Genomic DNA, 22,165 nt, shown 5'->3' with positions numbered 1-22,165 from the left:
CACCTTCTCAAAACAACTAAGGATGTGCAATAAATGCCGGCCTTGCCAGAAACGCCCACAACCCCAGGAACAAATTATAAAAAAACAATGTCAATCCAATGACCCAACAATAGGGTTATGGATGGCAAGGCTCGCGTGTGTGAATGAGCAGACATTCTTAAGAGTAATACGGAAAGCTCAGTGGATTATTGATCCAACAGCAGGTGAGATTCATCCTCAAGTTGCCCAAACTTAACAGATCTTGTTTTTACACTTTAGGATTTATTCACCAATGACAAAGTTCTAAAAACAGGCCCATCAAATTCAAACTAGCCAAGCCAGCAAAGAAGAAATGGAGGAGTGAATGGGTCTGAACTTGCCAAGCTCCAAGGGCCATTGCTAGGGTCTGTGGTCACATATCGCCCCAGGGTTGCAGGTTAGACAACCTCGAGTTACAGACAGAGAGTAGAGTCACCTTGAGCTGCAGTCAAACCTAGGTCAGAGATTACTAACCCAACCACTCTCAATGCAACTGGCACAATATGTTGCACTGATACATCAATAGAAAGGTTGAGCAAAGCTGTTCAATAGCATTGTCCCTTTAAGTATAAATTCTGGAGTAGTGTAAATCGACTATGACACTTTACCTTCATCTCCTCCAGAGACGTGTAGTACTTCGACCACCAGTCCAGCTCCTCCAGCTCGATTTTTTCCTCATATTCTTCAGGTTCGTCGTTTGCCAATTTAGGCTTCAGTGGCAGTTTCTTAATTGGTATCTGAAAGAAAGGAAAATCAGCCTCCTTCAGTGTTCTGCATTCCGCCCTGGCTGACTTATGCTCCGTCTAGTTCCATTCTTCACATGAGCCCAGATATTGAGAGTCAACAGGAAACGGTTTGTAGGGAAGTATCACAATGGAGCCAAATTCTGCCCTTACCCAGTATTCTCACTCATTCACACACACTCACAAACACATGCTCATGCACAGAGGCACACATACTCATGTTCACACACTCACTCTCGCACACACACACTCACTCACTCTCGCACACACACACACACTCACTCTCGCACACACAAACTCACTCACTCTCGCACACACACACTCACTCTCGCACACACACACTCACTCACTCTCGCACACACACACTCACTCACTCTCGCACACACACTCACTCACTCTCGCACACACACTCACTCACTCTCGCACACACACACTCACTCACTCTCGCACACACACACTCACTCACTCTCGCACACACACACTCACTCACTCTCGCACACACACACTCACTCACTCTCGCACACACACACTCACTCACTCTCGCACACACACACTCACTCACTCTCGCACACACACACTCACTCACTCTCGCACACACACTCACTCACTCTCGCACACACACACTCACTCACTCTCGCACACACACACTCACTCACTCTCGCACACACACACTCACTCACTCTCGCACACACACTCACTCACTCTCGCACACACACACTCACTCACTCTCGCACACACACACTCACTCACTCTCGCACACACACACTCACTCACTCTCGCACACACACACTCGCTCACTCTCGCACACACACACTCGCTCACTCTCGCACACACACACTCACTCTCGCACACACACACTCACTCTCGCACACACACACTCACTCACTCTCGCACACACAAACTCACTCACTCTCGCACACACACTCACTCACTCTCACACACACACACTCACTCACTCTCGCACACACACACTCACTCACTCTCGCACACACACACTCACTCACTCTCGCACACACACACTCACTCTCGCACACACACACTAGAAGTTAATGGAAATAAAAATTGGGCTGGCAATTCGCTATCACCCGTTTTAAACTGTTGCACAATCTACCCTGATTTATGCATTCCTCACATCCTGTACACACAAAGACAGCAATAATTCTCTTCAAATTGCTGGTACCAGTGTTAAATGGTAACAACACTTGGCTTGGCTACAGTTCCTATAAGAAAATATAGAACACTGGAGTTCTCTTTAGAAGATTTTCCATCATCACAAAGTAATTAAAGATAAAGTCTGGACTGATCCTTCAGTGATGGTGGGAGTTTCCCTGATTATTTTCAATTAATTCTTGGGATGTGGGCGTCGCTGGCAAGGCCAGCATTTATTGCCCATCCCTAGTTGCCCTGAGAAGCTGGTGGTGAGCCGCCTTCTTGAACCGCTACAGTCCGTGTGGTGAAGGTGCTCCCACAGTGCTGTTAGGGAGGGAGTTCCAGGATTTTGACCCAGCGACGATGAAGGAACAGCGATATATTTCCAAGTCAGGATAGCATGTGACTTGGAAGGGAACTTGGAGGTGCTGGTGTTCCCATACGCCTGCTGCCCTTGTCCCTCTCGGTGGTAGAATATTGTGGGTTTGGGATGTGCTGTCAAAAAAGCCTTGGTGAGTTGCTGCAGTGCATCTTGTAGATGGTACACACTGCAGCCACGGTGCACTGGTGGTGGAGGGAGTGAACGTTTAAGGTGGTGGATGGGGAGCCGATTAGCAGGTTACCTAACTTGTGACTGGTTTTGGCATCTCCGTAAGATATTAGCAGCAAACGTTTGGCTGCCTATAATCAGAGGAGTTGCCACTCAGTAACATTCACTGGTCCAGCTCGTAGGTAGAACTAGCCCAGCACAATAGGTGTGTCTGTCTCCGTGAGCGGTACAGGGGCTCACACTTACCTTCAGAATATCGAGGGGTCTTTTCTTATTTTCGGAAGATGCCACTTCAGGTTCAACGGAGATTGCGATTTGTGCCTGTGTGTTGCCATTGGAAACTGGCCGTGCATCAACCTTTTCTGTAAAGTGACAAATGTTACTGTGTCTAATCGCCACTAAACACTCAATTACAAACAGCAAAAAGTATAGAAATTAACATAAACTGAAAATGATGGAAAAATGAAAGAAAGAGAACATTCTGGAAATGCAGTATATTTAAGGGGGGAGATTTTGATGGGGGTCTTCATTGGAAGAAAAATGTTCTGTTAAAGTGTCTCACTTTAAGCAGCAGCCTGTCTGGATTCCTGCACCATTTCTGATGTTTATTTGTGAAAAATCCAATCAGCAACCAATTTTCCCTTTTTTTTTTGGCGCCGCGCTGCCCCTTTAAGGGCCATTCAACATACCGAGCATGTGAGGGATCCCTGGAGCGTTGCGCGGCTGAACAGCTTACAGGGAACATTGTCCACAAACTAATTTACTACCATAGTGGAGGGAGAAACATGGGTGCGGTCTCGGGTGCGGGGAGACACCTGGTGTGTCAGAGATCCAGCCAGTGGATCAATAGCGAACAGCTGACCAGGGTCATCACCTTCTGTCTAGTCCACAGCCGGGCTGGGCAGGAACTCGCGATGTAGATTCTAAAGTTTGCTTTATAATGACTGCCGCCTAAAGCACAGACAGCGCTTTTATTCACCCGCCTTCCTATAGGTCAGAAGTGGTGATGTTCGCTGATGATTCGCAACTCCTCAGATAATGAAGCTGCAGCAAGACCTGGACAACATTCAGGCTTGGGCGGTTAAGTGGCAAGTAACATTGGTGCAACACAAGTGTCAGGCAATGACTATCTCCAACAAGAATGTTTCGAACCACACCCCCTTGACATTCAACAGCATTACCATCGCCGAATCCCCCACCATCAACACCCTGGGGGTCACCATTGAGCAGAAACTTAACTGGACCAGCCACATAAATACTGTGGCTACAAGAGCAGGTCAGAGGCTAGGTATTCTATGGCGAGTGTCTCACCTCCTGACACCCCAAAGCCTTTCCTCCATCTACAAGGCACAAGTAAGGAGTGTGATGGAATACTCTCCACTTGCCTGGATAAGTGCAGCTCCAACAACACTCAAGAAGCTTAACACCATCCAGGACAAAGCAGCCCGCTTGACTGGCACCCCATCCACCACCTTAAACATTCACTCCCTCCATCACCGGCGTACCGTGGCTGCAGCATGTACCATCTACAAGATGCGATGCAGCAATTCGCCAAGGCTTCTTCGGCAGCACCTCCCAAACCCCCGGCCTCTACTGCCTAGAAGGACAAGGGCAACAGGCGCATGGGAACACCATCACCTGCAAGTTCCCTTCCAAGTCAAACACCATCCAGACTTGGAAATTTATCGCCGTTCCTTCACCGTCACTGGGTCAAAATCCTGGAACTCCCTCCCTAACAGCACTGTGGGATTATCTTCACCACACGGACTGCAGCAGTTCAAGGCGGCGGCTCACCACCACCTTCTCAAGGGTAACTAAGGATAGGCAATAAATGCTGGCCTTACCAGCGACATCCATATCCAATGAATGAATTTTTAAAAAGCTATAGGTCATCTGTCCTAATATTTCCTTATGTGGCTCGGTGTCAAATTTTGTTTTACAACGCTCCTGTGCAGTGCCTTGGGACGTTTTACTCCGTTAAAGGCGCGATATAAATACAAGTTGTCGTTGTTTATCTCCCGAATACCAGGGCACCGAGGCCGGTTAACTCAGCACACACTGGAAACTGGTCTATGTGACTTAGTACTACCCTGAGTGATGCAGTTCCCTAACTTGCATAAACACCAGGCTGCCACTCCTATTCCCGTGTTCCCCGTTCTATAGTTTATACATTTTCCTTACTTTGGGGTTTGGGATCAACATCTTCAGGTTTTGGATTCTCCTCTAGTTCCTTCAGGGAAAACTGTTGCAGGTTTGTGACAGTGCACGACCCCACAAGCACCGTGCGCCCGAACGCACGCTGCTCTATCACAAAGATGCTCAAGGGCGGGTGAAGGTACATCTGCTCTGGGAGTTCCTGTGAAGCAAAAGTTCCAATTAAACAGACCTCCAGAACATCATGTTGATGGCAGTTCACTGGAGTTCAGTGATTGGGCAGTTCACTGGAGTTCAGTGATTGGGCAGTTCACTGGAGTTCAGTGGTTGGGCAGTTCACTGGAGTTCAGTGATTGGGCAAACAGCTCATCCTTGTACCTAGGGTCGGATCAATGCACCACAATGTGTAAATTGACATATTGCAGCTTAACTGCAGTGAGAATCCAGCCAGTTCCTGTCAAACTGAACAGTAGGGGCCAATTCTCAGCCTCCGCCCTGTCCAGGTGCTGGAATGGTGCAGAGCGTTGAATGGTCCAATTTCAGGACCATTCCCTGGGAGGGACAAGCACCCAATGACTGGCCCAAGCAGTAGCAATGGCTGCCATGGTCAGGGCTTCATAAAACAGCTTCCATAGACCTCTAGTTGAGTCCTGAACAACCAAGGGGACTTACTGCAGAGTTTCCACCTCCGATCAGAGAGCAGTTGGGCTAAAGACTTTAAGCTCTGCTCCTTCTGAGAGCTCCTCTTAATGGGAGCCCGGCTGGTGAGGGAACAGGAAATGAGACGAGTGGGCAAGTGCAGCTATGACTCCAGCTCATTGAATGACTGCCAGGCCTGTGCCTGTGCAGACACGCATATTCCACCCTCCATCGGGGAAGCCTTGCCAATCCCAGGGCAACTGCAAGGGGTTTCATGGGTACTTGTCTCTCCTGCTGCTTAATGCCGGTGGAGTAAGTGTCTTTGGGTGCGTACCACAGAAACATTGTCCTGTCAGGTCCCCGGGTCAATACTGGCATGGTAGTAGGACAATACAATAGGCTCCAGTGCCTGTAAGCTAGGAGACCAAATCCAGCCTGGCTTTCTGCTCCTGGTCACAGTTCGGTGACCTCTGGACACTACAGGAGGGCGGGAAAGAGTGAAGCCAGGCAGCTGCTGTGAAGTGTGGCCTTCTCTGTAGACCAAAAGTCTGTTGACACTAACTGTCTAGGTCCATACACGAAGAATGTCCTTGAATTGGGCTCAGAGTCTCTGGGATACAAAGGCAGGAGGAATTCTGCTCCAGTTTGCTATCCAGGCATTTGTGGACATTCGGAGGGATGAGGAGACGGGGCGAGGAGGAGGAGACGGGGCGAGGAGGAGGCGACGGGGCGAGGAGGAGGCGACGGGGCGAGGAGGAGGCGACGGGGCGAGGAGGAGGAGACGGGGCGAGGAGGAGGAGACGGGGCGAGGAGGAGGAGACGGGGCGAGGAGGAGGAGACGGGGCGAGGAGGAGGAGACGGGGCGAGGAGGAGGAGGAGACGGGGCGAGGAGGAGGAGGAGACGGGGCGAGGAGGAGGAGACGGGGCGAGGAGGAGGCGACGGGGCGAGGAGGAGGCGACGGGGCGAGGAGGAGGCGACGGGGCGAGGAGGAGGCGACGGGGCGAGGAGGAGGAGACGGGCCGAGGAGGAGGAGACGGGCCGAGGAGGAGGAGACGGGCCGAGGAGGAGGAGACGGGCCGAGGAGGAGGAGACGGGCCGAGGAGGAGGAGACGGGCCGAGGAGGAGGAGACGGGCCGAGGAGGAGGAGACGGGCCGAGGAGGAGGAGACGGGGCGAGGAGGAGGAGACGGGGCGAGGAGGAGGAGACGGGGCGAGGAGGAGACGGGGCGAGGAGGAGACGGGGCGTGGAGGAGACGGGGCGAGGAGGGACGAGGATGTGCTGAGCTGCTGTTGGGACAGGGCCGACTGTTTAACACATCTCCATCTGTAAGGACCCGTCCTAAACGCAATATAAATATTTCATTACTAACAACTTCAACTGTAGTTTTTCCAGAATAGTTTGTTACATACCACTTCAAAATACTTCACAAGTTCACCGAAGTTAGGATGCTCCTTGTAATCTGTAATGGTTTCAGACTCTACTTTCTGACCAGCACATTCTATTGTCACTTGGGGCTGCTCCACTTCGAAAAGGTTTATACGTTTCAGGTCCCGGAGACCCCAGAACAAAACCTAGAAAAATAAAATGTCGTTTTTCTGGTGTGCAGGCTTGTGAGGATCAAAGGTCAGCATTGGAAATCTAGTCTGTGGCAGAGCTGAGAGAGATAACTGATGCAATGGAACGCACTTGGGTCGAGCTTTCTCTGCTGCTTTTCTGGATCCACAGTAAATGAAATATAGCTCGTTTCATGCTGGATTCAAACTACAGTTCAACAGCACTGCATCTCAATTAGACAACAGCACTGCATCTCAATTAGACAACAGCACTGCATCTCAATTAGACAACAGCACTGCATCTCAATTAGACAACAGCACTGCATCTCAATTAGACAACAGCACTGCATCTCAATTAGACAACAGCAGTTTGCAACTAGAACATCTGGCTGGATGCTATCGACGATGCCCAATTCATCAGCAGAGTGAGAGAGGCAAAACTGGCCTCACACTTCTCCTGGACTCCCGGCATCAATCAGCATAGCCCCGGGATTAACTCACCCTCATAATAAAATGGGTTAACAACTTCATCATGGAATTACATAATTGACAGGGGAATTAATACCCAGATGGAAATTTACCTCAATTCTGAACTTCTTGAGCTTTGGCCGGATTGTTACAGGAATAATGAAATGCTTCCTCTGTTCATCGAGATATTCTAGCTGCTTGGATTCCACATCCTCCGGCAGAGATGGCTAAAACAAGAGTCACATATTTAAGAACAGAGCTGTATTCACCATTTTCTCACCTTGACCGAACCTCTTCTCCAGCTCTCTTATGCCCTCTTGTGCTCACTTTTACAATTCTAACTTCCTCCCATCCTGTGCTACCAAAAGGAAAGCTACATTCACAGGTTACGCAGGTCAGATACCAATCCCTGCGAGCACGGCTCCTCACTGAGAGCTTGGGATTGCAAATCACCGCGATAATCTCTTCTACACTCCCTTTCCTTCCTTACTGTACCTGCCTCGCTCCATCACTCTTTCCAGTGGTCTGAGCACTCATGCGGCTTCTTCCACTTCCTTTTTACTTCCCTCAATCTCTTCAGCCATCTAAAATAAGTCCAAGTATCATGAATCCTACAATTCTTGTCCAATTTCTTTTAAATGTCTATCGCTGTGCTCCCCTGTCCATCTCCAGGCCTAGCCCTGAACACACTCTAGTTTTTGATAATTGATAAACTAATCAAACTTAGTGAGGATAAAACCCTTGATCTAGATGGATTGCATCCATGCATAATAAAAGTTAGGGAAGAGATAGCAGGAGAATTATTACACATATAGAAAATCATTAGAAAAGGGAATAGTGGCAGAGGACTGGGGGTCAGCTAATGTGATTCCTATATTTAAAAAGGGAGATAGAACTCTCTCCAGCTCCAGGGAACTATAGACCAATTAGCTTAACGTCGGCGGAGGGATAGATAATGGAATCCTTACTTTTTAAAAAAAAAATTCGTTCATAGAATGTGGGTGTCGCTGGCAAGGCCAGCATTTATTGCCCATCCCTAATTGCCCTTGAGAAGGTGGTGGTGGGCTGCCTTCTTGAACCGTGTGGTGAAGGTGCTCCCACAGTGCTGTTAGGTAGGGAGTTCCAGGATTTTGACACAGCGACGATGAAGGAACGGCGATATACTTCCAAGTCAGGATGGTGTGTAACTTGGAGGTGGTGGTGTTCCCATGTGCCTGCTGCCCTTGTCCTTCTAGGGGGAAAAGGTCACGGGTTTGGGAGGTGCTGCTGAAGAAGCCTTGGCGAGTTGCTGCAGTGCATCTTGTAGATGGTACACACTGCAGCCGCGGTGCGCCGGTAGTGGAGGGAGTGAATGTTTAAGGTGGTGGATGGGGTGCCAATCAAGCGGGCTGCTTTGTCTTGGATGGTGTCGAGCTTCTTGAGTGTTGTTGGAGCTGCACTCATCCAGGCAAGTGGAGAGTATTCCATCACACTCCTAACTTGTGCCTTGTAGATGGTGGAAAGGCTTTGGGGAGTCAGGAGGTGAGACAGTCACTGCAGAATACCCAGCCTCTGACCTGTTCTTGTTGCCACAGTATTTATGTGGCTGGTCCAGTTAAGTTTCTGGAAAATGGTGACCCCCCAGGATGTTGATGGTGGGGGATTCGGCGATGGTAATGCCGTCGAATGTCAAGGGGCAGTGGTTAGACGCTCACTTGTTGGAGATAGTCATTGCCTAGCACTTGTGTTGCGCGAATGTTACTTGCCACTTATCAGCCCAAGCCTGAATGTCGTGCAGGTCTTGCTGCATGCATTAAGGGAACAGTAGCATAGTGGTTATGTTACTGGGCTAGTAATCCAGAGGCCTGGACTAATGATCTGGAGACATCAGTTCAAATCCCACCGCGGCAGCTGGGGAATTTAAATTCAATTAAATAAATGTGGAATTAAAAAGCTAGTATCAGTAATGGTAACCATGAAACTATCGGATTGCTGTAAAAACCCATCTGGTTCACTAATGTCCTTTAAGGAAGGAAATCTGCCGTTCTTACCTGATATGTGACTCCAGACCCACATCAATGTGGTTGACTCTGAACTGCCCTAGCAAGCCACTCAGTTGTGAAAAACCGCTACGAATAAGAATAAAACTGGACGGACCGCCCGGCATCGATCTCAGCACCGGCTACGGACACAACAACGGCACACCCAGCCCAGTCAACCCTGCAAACTTCTCACCAACATCTGGGGACTTGTGCCAAAATTGGGAGAGCTGTCCCACAGCCTAGTCAACCTAATCATACCTTTCAGCCAATATCCCAAACTCCTCCATCACCATCCCTGTCCCACCGGTAAGCCAGACCCACCAGGGGTGGCAGCACAGTGGTATACAGTTGGGAAGGAGTGGCCCTGGGAGTCCTCAACATTGACTCCAGACCCCATGAAGTCTCATGGCTTCAGGTCAAGCATGGGCAAGAAAACCTCCTGCTGATTACCACCTACCGCCCTCCCTCAATACTTCTCCATGTTGAACACCACTCTGAGTCTGAGCGAGCAGACTACCTGCGAGGGAGACAGTCGGCAAGCGACACACCAAAGAAGTGACAAAGGTGTCACTGGCACAAGGGAGCTGAGAGGTGAGTATAGGGTAAGTTTTTTTTGTTCTGTTTGAGTATAGTTCTGCTAAGTAGATCATAACCTATCTAATGTGCTGATTGGTGGGTAGCTGTTGAATGTTTCTTGTTAAGTTTTAAGTTTATTTCTGGTAAATAGAAGCATGGCAGGGCAGCTCAGCCCCGTGATTTGCACATCCTGTGCCATGTTGGAAATCCTGGATGCTTCTTGGGGCCTGGACGACCACGTGTCCAGGAAGTGTCGCCAACTGCAACAACTCGAACTCCTGGTTTCCGAGTTTGAGCAGCAGCTGGAGTCACTACTCTGCCTCCGCGAGGCTGAGAAATATTTGGAAAGCACGTTTCTAGAACTGGTCACCCCGCAGCCTCAGAATGTGCAGACAGAGAGGGAATGGGTGACCGTCAGACAGAGGAGGAGGACCTTGTAGGTAGGGCAGGAATCCCCAGAGTGCACCTCACTCGCTAACTGGTTCACAGTTCTGAAAACTGCTGGGGGTGATGGTTCCTCTGGGGAGAGCAGCCAGAGCCAAGGCTATGGCGCCACAGGTGGCTCAGCTGCACGGGGTGGGGAGAGGGGAGGAAGAAGAGTGGAAGAGCAATAATGATAGGGGATTCATTGGTTAGGGGAACAGATAGGCTTTTCTGTGGACGCAGACGTGACTCCAGAATGGTATGTTGCCTCCCTGGTGCCAGGGTCAAGGATGTCACTGAGCAGCTGCAGGACACTCTGAAGGGGGAGGGTGAACAGCCAGAGGTCGTTGTCCATATCGGCACCAACGACATAGGTAGAAAGAGGGATGATGTCCTGCAGGCAGACTATAGGGAGCTAGGAAAGAGATTAAAAAGCAGGAACTCAAAAGGTAGTAATTTCCGGATTACTCCCGGTGCCACATGCTAGTGAGTACAGGAATAGGAGGATAGAACAAATGAATGTGTGGCTGGAGAGATGGTGCAGGAGGGAGCGCTTTAGATTCCTGAAGCATTGGGACCATTTCTGGGGAAGGTGGGACCTGTACAAGCCAGACGGGTTACACCTCAACAGAGCCGGGACCAATATTCTCGCGGGGAGATTTGCTAGTGCTGTTGGGGAGGGTTTAATCTAGCTTGGCAGGGGGATGGGCACCAGCATATAGGAGTGGAGGGGAGGAATGGGGTGCATGGCCTAACTAGGAAGGAGGCATTGCTGGATCTGGTGCTGGGGAATGAGGTGGGCCAGGTCGACCAAGTGTCTGTGGAAGAACACTTGGGTACGAGTGATCATCGTATCATAAGATTTAGATTAGCAATGGAGAGGAGCAAGAAACAATCTAGAGTGGAAGTTCTAAACTGGAATAGGGCTAACTTCAATGGGATGTGAAAGGATCTAGCCAGAGTAAAATGGAACCAAAGACTGACAGGAAAAACTGTAAAGGAACAATGGGTGATCTTTAAGGGGGAGATGTTCCAAGTACAGGCTAGGTACATTCCAACAAGAGGGAAAGGTAAGGGAACCAAAGCAAGGGCTCCTTGGATGACGAGGGAGATAGAGAAGATGATGAAACAAAAAAAGAGGGTGTATGATGAATATCAGGTGACTTCTTCAAGGGAGAACCAGACCAAATACAATAAGTTGAGAGGGGAAATGAAGATGAAAATAAGATTGGCAGAGAATATGAAAGTAGAATGTCAGTTAACATAAAAGGGAGCACAAAAATCTTCTACCGGCATGTAAACAGTAAGCGGGTAGTAAGAGGCGGGGTGGGGCCTATTGGGAACAAAGGTGGTGATATATGCTTAGAGGCACAGGGCAAGGCTAGAATACTCAATGAGTACTTTGTATCGGTGTTTACTAAGGAGGTGGATGCTGACAAAATATCGGTAAAGTGGAAAAGGTAGAAGCAATGGAAGGAGACAGAATGTACTAGAAAGGCTGGGTATGCTTAGAGTGGACAAGTCGCCTGGTCCAGATGGCTTGCATCCCAGGTTGCTAAGGGAATTGGGGGAGGAGATAGCGGAAGGGCTTGCCATAATCTTCCAATCTTCCCTAGATGCGGGGGAGGTGCCGAGGATTGGAAAGTGGCAAATGTGACACCATTGCTCAAGAAAGGGTGTAAGGACAATCCTAGTAACTACAGGCCGGTCAGTTTAACATCAGTGGTGGGTAAAGTTTTAGAAACAACAATCAAGGAAAACATTAACGAGCATTTGGAGAGGTTTAAGCTAATTAAGGAGAGCCAACACGGATTTCTAAAAGGCAGATCATGTTTGACTAATCTAATTGAATTTTTTGATGAAGTAACAGAGAGGATTGATGAAGGGAATGCAATGGATGTTGTCTATATGGATTTTCGGAAGGCATTTGACAAAGTATCACATAGAAGGCTGGTTAACAAAATTGAGGCTCATGGAATAGGTGGGTCAGTGGCAGCTTGGATAAGGAATTGGCTTAAGGACAGAAAACAGCGAGTTGTGGTAAATGGCTGTTTTTCAGACTGGAGGATGGTAGACAGTGGTGTTCCCCAAGGGTCAGTGCTGGGGCCACTGCTTTCTTTGATATATATAAATGACCTGGATATTGGAATACAAAGTAGAATTTCTAAATTTGCCGATGACACGAAACTTGGGGATGTGGCAAACAGTGATGATGATATCAATCGACTGCAACAGGACATAGAAAGGCTAGCAGAATGGGCAGACAGATGGAATTTAATACAAAGAAGTGTGAGAACACAGAACAAAGAAAAATAGGAGCAGGAGTAGGCCATTCGGCCCTTCGAGCCTGCTCCGCCATGCAATATCATGGTTGATCCTCGATGGCAATACCATATTCCCGCTCTCTCCCCGTGCCCCTTGATGCCTCTTGTGTCTAGAAATCTATCTATCTCCTTCTTAAATATATTCAGTGACTTGGCCTCCACTGCCTTCTGTGGTAGAGAATTCCACAGGTTCACCACCCTGTGAGGGAAGAAATTTCTCCTCATCTCAGTCTTAAATGTCCTACCCTGTATCCTGAGACTGTGACCCCTCGTTCTAGACCCCCCAGCCAGGGGAAACATCCTCCCGGCATCCAGTCTGTCTAGCCCTGTCAGAACTTTATACGTTTGAATGAGATCCCCTCTCATTCTTCTAAACTCTAGTTAATTCAGGCCTAGTTGACCCAATCTCTCCTCATATGACAGTCCTGCCACCCCAGGAATCAGTCTGGTGAACCTTCGCTGCACTCCCTCCATGGCAAGTATATCATTTCTTAGGTAAATACTGCACACAATACTCCAGGTGTGGTCTCACGAAGGCTCTGTACAACTGTAGTAAGACATCCTTGCTCCTGTACTCAAATCCTCTTGCAATGAAGGCCAACATACCATTTGCCTTCCTAACTGCTTGCTGCACCTGCATGTTTGCTTTCAGTGACTGATGTACAAGGACACCCAGGTCCCTTTGTACATCAGCATTTCCCAATCTAGCACCATTTAAATAATACTCTGTCTTTCTGTTTTTCCTACCGAAGTGGATAACTTCACATAATATAATTGCAAAATACTGCAGACGCTGGAAATCTGAAATAACAGAAAACGCTGGAAAAACTCAGCGGGCCAGGCAGCATCCGTGGAGAGAGAAACAGAGTTAACGTTTCTGGTCTGGGACCCTTCATCAGAACTGGAAAAAGCTGGAGATGTAACAGATATTAAGCAGGTGCAGAGACAGGAGGGCATTGAAGGAACATATTGTGCTTTTGAAAGAGGCAGGAAAGATAAAATGCTGCAAATGGGAAAGGCAAAATCATACAGCATGAAAAATGGGGGCAGGGGTTATAGTTTGAAATTGTTGAACTCAATGTTGAGGCCAGAAGGCTTTAAAGTGCCTAATTGAAAGATGAGGTGCTGTTCCTCGAGCTTACGCTGAGCTTCATTGGAACAATGTAATAGGCCAAGGACAGAGAGATCAGTGTGGGAGTGAAGCGGAGAATTAAAGTGACAGGCGACCGGAAGCTCAGGGTCACCCGTACGGACTGAATGGAGGTGTTCCGCAAAGCGGTCGCCCAATCTGCGTTTGGTCTCCCCAATGTAGAAGAGACCACACCGTGAGCAGCGAATTCAGTATACTAAATTGCAAGAAGTACAAGTAAATCGCTGTTTCACCTGGAAGGGGTGTTTGGGGCCCTGGACAGTGGGAAGGGAGAAGGTAAAAGGGCAGGTGTTGCATCTCCTGCACTTGCACGGGAAGGTGCCAGGCAAAGGGGAAGGGCTGTTAGGGGTGATTGAGGAGTGGACCAGGGTGTCGCGGAGGGAGCGGTCCCTTCGGAATGCTGAAAGGGGAGGTGAGGGGAAGATGCATTTGGTGGTGGGATTACGTTGGAGGTGGCGGAAATGGCGGAGGATGATCCGTTGAATGTGGAGGCTGGTGGGGTGAAAGGTGAGGACAAGGGGAACCCTATCATGGTTCTGGGAGGGAGGGGAAGGGGTGAGAGCAGAAGTGCGGGAAATGGAACGGACATGGTCAAGGGCCGTGTCAACCACAGTAGAGGGGAATCCTTGGTTGACATGTCGGAAGCACTGGTGTGGAAGGTGGCATCGTTGGAGCAGATGCGGTGGAGACGGAGAAACTGGGAGAATGGAATAGAGTCCTTACAGGAAGCGGGATGGGAGGAGGTGTAGTCCAGGTAGCTGTGGGAGTCAGTGGGCTTGTAGTGGATGTTTGTCAAAAGCCGATCGCCAGAAATGGAGACGGAGAAGTCAAGGAAGGGAAGAGTCGGAGATGGACCATGTGACGGTGAGGGATGGGTGGAAATTGGAAGTAAAGTGAATTTTTTGAGGATGTAACTGGTAGAATAGATAAGGGAGAACCAGTGGATGTGGTGTATTTGGACTTTCAGAAGGCTTTCAATAAGGTCCCGCATAAGGGATTAGCATGCAAAGTTAAAGCACATGGGATTGGGGGTAAGGTACTGACTTGGATAGAGAACTGGTTGGCAGACAGGATGCAAAGAGTTGGAATAAATGGGTCTTTTTCCGAGTGGCTGGCAGTGACTAGTGGGGTACCGCAGGGATCGGTGCTAGGACCCCAGCTATTCACAATATATATATATTAATGATCTAGACGAGGGAACTAGATGTAATATCTCCAATTTTGCAGACAACACAAAGCTGGGTGGGTGTGTGTGCTGTGAGGAGGATGCAGAGAAACTCCAGTATGATTTGGACAGGTTGGGTGATTGGGCAGATGCATGGCAGATGCAGTATAATGTGGATAAATGCGAGGTTATTTACTTTGGTGGCAAAAACAGGAAGGCAGATTATCTGAACGGCAATAGATTGGGAGAAGGGGAAGTGCAACAAGACTTGGGTGTCCTTGTGCACCTGTCGCTGAAGGTAAGCATGCAGGTGCAGCAGGCGGTTAAGGCGGCAAATGGTATGTTGGCCTTTGTAGCGAGAGTATTCGAGTACAGGATCAAGGATGTCTTACTGCAGTTGTACAGGGCCTTGGTGAGACCACACCTTGAGTATTGTGTGCAGTTTTGGTCGCCTTATCTGAGGAAGGATGTTCTTGCCTTGGAGGGAGTACAGAAAAGATTCACCAGACTGATACCTGGGATGGCAGGAATGACGTATAAGGAGTGATTGGGCTTATATTCGCTGGAGTTTAGAAGAATGAGAGGGGATCTCATTGAAACTTATAAAATTCTAACAGGACTAGACAGACTAGATGCAGGAAGGATGTTCCCAATGGCGGGGGAGTCCAGAACCAGGGGTCACAGTCTAAGGATAAGAGGTAAGCCATTTAGGATAGAGATGAGGAGGAATTTCTTCACCCAGAGAATGGTGAACCTGTGGAATTCTCTACCACAGAAGGCAGTTGAGGCCAATTCATTAAATATATTCAAGAAGGAGTTAGATATATTTCTTAAGGCTAAAGGGATCAAGGGATATGGGGAGAAAGCAGGGACAGGGTACTGAATTTGGATGATCAGCCATGATCTCATTAAATGGCGGAGCAGGCTCGCGGGGCCGAATGGCCTACTCCTGCTCCTATCTTCTATATTTCTATGCCACCCTCCAATCTGCAGGAACTGTTCCATAATCATAGAATTTCAGAAGATGACAACCAATGCATCCACTATTTCCATGGCTACCTCTTTTAGTACTCTGGGATGTAGATTATCAGGCCCTGGGGATTTATCGGCTTTCAGTCCCATTAATTTCTCCAGCACTATTTTTTTACTAATGCTAATTTCCTTTAATTCCTCATTCTTACTAGACCCTTGGTTTCCTAGCATTTCTGAGAAGTTATTTGTGTCCTCTTCCATGAAGACAGAACCAAAGTATTTGTTTAATTGCTCCACCATTTCCTTGTTCCCCATTATAAATTCTCCTGTTTCTGACTGTAAGGGACCTAAATTTGTCTTCACGGTTTTCTTTTTACATACTTGTAGAAGCTTTTACAATCCGCTTTTATGTTCCTTGAAAGTTTACTCTCATACTCTATTTTTCCCCTCTTAATCAATCTCTTGGTCCTTTTTTGCTGAACTCTAAACTGCTCCCAATCCTCAGGCTTGCTACTTTTTCTGGCAACTTTATATGACTCCTCTTTGGATCTAATACTATCCTTAATTTCTTTTGTTAGCCATGGTTGGGCCGCTTTTCCTTTTGTATTTTTGCGCCAGAAAGGAATGTATAACTGCTGCAATTCATGCATTCATTCCTTAAATATTAGCCATTGCCTATCCACCGTCATGCCTTTTATAAAGCTCCCCAATCTATCATAGCCAACTCTCTCCTCATACCTTCGTAGTTTCCTTGGTTTAGATTTAGGACCCTAGTTTCGGATTGGACACATCTTCACTTTCCATCTTAATGAAGAATTCTATCATGTTATGGTCACTCTTCCCTAAAGGAGCCCGCAAAACAAGATTAATAATTAACCCCTTCTCATTGCACAATACCCAATCTAGGATAGCGTGTTCCCTAGTTGGCTCCTCAACATACTGGTTTAAAAAACCATCTCGTACACATTCCAGGAATTCATCCTCCACAGTATTATTGCTAATTTGGTTTGGCCAGTCTATATGTAGATTAAAGTCACCCATGATTACTGTAGTCCCCTTGTTACATGCATCTCTAATTTCCTGTTTGATGCCATTCCCTACAATACCACTACTGTTTGGAGGCCTATAGACAACCACCACCAATGTTTTCTGCCCCTTGGTGCTTCTTAGCTCCACCCAGACTGATTCTACATCTTGATTTTCTGAGCCAGTATTCTTTCTCACGTCTCTGGATCATTAGTCAAGGCCTCTGGATTTCTAGTCCAGTGACATTACCACTATGCTACCGTTCCCATTGAGAGAGTGGTTAGCAAAGCATATGGGATCTTGGGCTTCATAAATAGAGGTATTGAGTACAAAAGTAGAGAAGTTATGTTGAACCTTTATAAAATCGCTGATTAGGCCACAACTGGAGTATTGCATCCAGTTCTGGTCACCACACTTTAGGAAGGATGTGAAGGCACTTGAGAGGGTGCATTTGGTCTCATTAGAGCAAAGGAGGTTGAGGGGTGATTTGATAGAGGTGTACAAAATTATGACAGGTTTGGATAGGCTAGATGGGGAAAGGCTGTTTCCACTAGTTGATGGTACAAGGACTGGGGGGACACAGATTTAAAGTTTTGGACAAGAGATACAGGGGGGATGTGAGGAAAAACTTTTTTACGCAGTGAGTGGTGAGGACCTGGAACTCACTGCCGACAAGTGGTGGAAGTGAAAACACTCAATGTTTTCAAGGGGCGACGGGGATAGAGCGGGGGAATGGGACTGACTGGATTGCTCTACAGAGAGCCAGCATGGACTCAATGGGCCGAATGGCCTCCTTCTGTGCCGTTATGACTATGACTTGGAAGAAGCACTGAGAATAGCAAGCGCACAGAATGTACTCTGGGTGGGTGACTTCAATGTCCATCACCAAGAGTGGCTCAGTAGCACCACTACTGGCTGAGCTGGTCGAGTCCTGAAAGACACACTGCCAGTCTGGGCTTGTGACAGGTGGTGAGAGAACCAACATGAGGGGAAGAACCTACTTGACCTCGTCCTCACCAATCTACCTGTTGCAGATGCATCTGTCCATGACAGAATTGGTAGCAGTGACCACCATACAGTCATTGTGGAGACGAAGACCCATCTTCACACTGAAGACACCCTCCATCGTGTTGTGTGGCACTACCACCGTGCTAAATGGGATAGATTCAAAACAGATCTAGCAGCTCAAAACTGGGTATCCATGAGGCGCCGTGAGCCACCAGCAGCAGCAGAATTGTATTCCACCACAATCTGTAACCTCATGGCCCGGCATATCCCTCACTCTACCATTACCATCAAGCCAGAGGACCAACCCTGGTTCAATAAGGAGTATAGAAGAGCATGCCAGGAGCAGCACCAGGCATACCTAAAAATGAGGTGCCAACCTGGGGAAGCTGCAACACAGGACTACATGCATGCTAAAAAGCAGAAGCAGCATGCTATAGACAGAGCTAAGGGATCCCACAATCAATGGATCAGATTAAAGCTTTGCAGTCCTGCCACATCCAGTCGTGAATGGTGGTGGACCATTAAACATCTAATGGGAGGAGGAGGTTCCATGAATATCCCCATCCTCAATGATGGTGGAGCCCAGCATGTAAGTGCAAAAGACAAAGCTGAAGTGTTTGCAAACATCTTCAGCCAGAAGTGCCGAGTGCATGATCCATACTGAGACATGGCTACAGAAAAATCAGGACTGGGAATTCAACATTGCAGGGTATAACATATTTAGAAAAGATAGGTAGGGAAAAAGGGGAGGTGGAGTAGCTGTACTTATTAGGGATAACATAATGGCAGTAAAAAAAAGTGATGCAGATATCAGCAAGACAAAAATAGAAATCATATGGATAGAGATAAAAGATAATAAAGGATCAATCACACTAATAGGCGTAGTCTACAGACCAATAGTGGAAGGGAGGTGGTGTAAAGGAATAGCCATATTTCAGAAAAATACACCATCCTATGAACAGAATTCTGACTTTATTAAAACATGACAAACTGGGGTTAAAAATCTAAAAGCCCCAACGACACAAGGTGTAAACAGAAATACAGACTTCTGAGATAAGATGAAGTGTTGACACAAAGCTGTAAACACCATACAAGCTTTTGAAATGGGCATTGGTTGTAAATACTAAAACAATGGCCCTATTGAAGAAGCAAAAGGGTTGCTTCCAGAAAGTCTGCAGTTTGGGAGAAACACAATACCATTGCCCAGTTTAAAGTGCTATAAACTAACACTTCGAACAGAAACACAGAACATTAAAGAAACATGTGCCTTTGTAAAAGTAGCATCACATGAAAGACAGGAGACATAAGTTTGTAATACAACCAACTAAGATAGCTAAGAAAACAAACAAGTACTCGGTTAAAGTGTTTTTGATTTACATATTGTAAAAGGTACAAACAGAAGACTTTGTAAATATGACATCAATAGATGCAGCAAGTAATCCCATGGTTTTTGTATTGAACTTGGAACAAATGGGAGATGAGAAGTCTGCTTACAACCAGCTAAGGTGATTCAAGAATTGAATTGAAGTCCTTTGTAAGAATGGCATCAAATAAAAAACTACTGTCATATTGTTTTTTATGATAAGTTTTGAACACCTACACAGCAGACAGGATTCTGCAAGTTAACAGCTGAATTGATAGTAAGAGTAGAAAGAAGTCAACAGAAATATGACTAGAGGTAATTAGCTTACACCAGCAGAAAACTTCAAAGGATATACCACTGAGAAAGATTATAAAATATAGAACTTTCAGATAGGAAGCCAGAAGTCGCTGAAAGGGGCAAGTGATTCTCTCACTCTTCAGAGGCAGGCTCTGTAAGTTTTTAAGTCTGAGTCTTGGGGATCAAAAGGTACTTTGATTTGATATTGGTGGATATCCTGGATTAGAAATAAGTACGAAATGTAAAAATGTAATGAAGTTAAGATTTGAGAATAAGGATCTCTGAGAATAAGAATTGTAAGCTATTTGTATTTTGAACTGTTAAAGTTGCGATTGAATCACCAGCTGTTAGCTGCATGTCGGTTCTTTAATAAATCTATATATTTTTAGAATTGTCTCAAATAGTATTTCTGTATCAAACTCGCAAACTCAATCTCTGTACATTCTTTTGTGAGGAGTTGCAGAATTCTGGGGGGGTTTTCCGGACCCTCATAATATCCGGAAGGTTACACTCTAGTTTAACTTATTAAAAGTGCTATCTGGAGGATGGTAACATCTTCAAGTCATTCCTTTCCTTTAGGGAGAGATAGCCTGGACCTTTAGACCCAATTAAGCATTTTATAGAATTTGGCTATCTCTAATTTTAGTTGAAGGTGAATGTCTGGGGAATACACCTGATTCGGGGTAGCCCGAAAAGGGCTAAGGCTAGTAATTATCCCTTCAGTGGAGGAAGAAATATGCAGACGGGCCACATTGTCCGCATGCCCGATACGAGACTCCCAAAACAAGCGCTCTACTCAGAGCTCCGACACGGCAAGAGAGCCCCAGGTGGGCAGAGGAAACGCTTCAAGGACACCCTCAAAGCCTCCTTGAAAAAGTGTAACATCCCCACCGACACCTGGGAATCCCTGGCCCAAGACCGCACAAAGTGGAGGAGAAGCATCCAGGAAGGCGCTGAACACCTCGAGTCTCTTCGCGGGAGCAAGCGGAAGCCAAGCGCAGGCAGCGCAAGGAGCGCACATCAACCCAAGCACCCCACCCACCCGCCCCTTCAACCACCATCTGCCCCACCTGTGACAGAGACTGTAGGTCCCTGTGGTAAACCACTGTTATACCTGTCTGTAAGTGTATGTGTATTCCACTAGGTACAGGTCTGGACATGCCTCGCTGACTCCTCCCACTATTCCAGGTATATAAGTGACTACCTCCCAGTCCCTTAGTATTCTGGACGGGTCGACCACTCGAGACAAGACCTTCATTCTTTAGTTAATAAAAGCCTGGTTGTTACTCGCTTAACCTCAGTCTTTTGAATAATTGATGGTGCATCAATTTTATTAACTAAATTTTTTATAATGGAGAAGATCCTCACACCAGCATGCCTGGACCTGGACAGTCAGGAAGCGGACGCTTCCACCAAGTTTGCTCACTGGCTCATGTGCTTCGAGACATTCCTGACTGCCTCCACTGCGGTCGTAACGGATGCGAACAAACTGTCTGTCCTGATCTCCAAGGTGAACCACCAAGTGTACTCAGTCATCCGGGACGCGACCTCGTACACAGCCGCCCTCCAGCTCCTCAAGACCAAGTACACGCGCCCTGTGAACGAAGTATACGCCAGGCACCTACTGGGGAGTCGCAAGCAACAACCTGGGGAATCGACTGAGGAATACCTCCAAGCTCTGTCCGTGCTTGGCCGGGCCTGTGGGTGTAAGGCAGTAACGCCCACTACGTACACGGAGGAACTAATCCGGGATGCCTTCGTAGCGGGCCACAGGTCCAACTACACCCGACAGCGACTGCTGGAGCAGAGTGACCTCACCCTCGACAAAGCCTCCGAAATTGCACTAACGCTGGACGCAGCCTACCGGGGCATGGATGCCTACTCCTCTGCACCGTGGACGCCACGGGGAACGACAACCTGGGACACGGTAGGACAGCCCCATAGCACCGTGCCACCCCAGCCACAGCCCAACGACGGCCCAACTACCGCAGCAGTGTCCCAAAGCCAGACAGCAGTATCCCAAGGCCAGAAATGCTACTTCTGTGGCCAGGCCAAACACCCCAGAGCGCGCTGCCCGGCGAAGAATGCGACCTGCTCGGGCTGCGGGAAAAAGGGACACTACGCCAGCGTCTGCAAGGCCAAAGCCACCCCGAACGCCAGCAGCGCCGCGTGTGGGCCGTGCGAGCCGCCATCTTGGGCCCCCAACAGCGCCGCGTGTGGGCCGTGCGGGCCGCCATCTTGGGCCTCCCCAGTCATGTGCGAACCACCGCAGCAGCAGCATCCATCTTGGACGACTCCAGCCACATGGGAATCATGGACGCCGCCATCTTGGACACCAGCCGGGATGCAGCAGGCCGCCAACCCCCCCCCATCCGATACCCGCAGCGACACACCGACCCCTACGCTGGCCTCTGTTACGCTGGACCAAACGAGACCGCACCAACTAGCTCGGTCCAAAATGGACGTTAAGGTAAACGGCCATGCAATAAACTGCCTTTTTGACTCCGGGAGCACAGAGAGCTTCATCCACCCCGACACGGTGCGGCGTTGCTCTCTCCCAGTCCT

General features: G+C 48.0%; 1 protein-coding gene across 1 annotated transcript in view; it reads right to left on the bottom strand.

Annotated features, from left to right (window-relative positions):
• The window catches only part of fer1l4 (fer-1 like family member 4), a 294,195-nt gene that overhangs the window by 95,986 nt on the left and 176,044 nt on the right, over positions 1–22,165 (bottom strand). Inside the window, exons 27-31 of the mRNA XM_086005966.1 lie at positions 7,389–7,502; positions 6,664–6,825; positions 4,642–4,816; positions 2,707–2,822; positions 627–755 (exon numbers count right to left, since the gene is read on the bottom strand). Of these exons, the coding sequence (XP_085862092.1) occupies positions 627–755; positions 2,707–2,822; positions 4,642–4,816; positions 6,664–6,825; positions 7,389–7,502 (696 nt within the window). The remainder of the gene's footprint in view (positions 1–626; positions 756–2,706; positions 2,823–4,641; positions 4,817–6,663; positions 6,826–7,388; positions 7,503–22,165) is intronic.

This window comes from Somniosus microcephalus, chromosome 13, assembly GCF_052327205.1.
Source record: "Somniosus microcephalus isolate GS21.2 chromosome 13, FLI_Smic_1.0, whole genome shotgun sequence".
NCBI lineage: Eukaryota > Metazoa > Chordata > Chondrichthyes > Squaliformes > Somniosidae > Somniosus > Somniosus microcephalus.
This window is presented reverse-complemented; position numbering and strand designations above follow the sequence as displayed.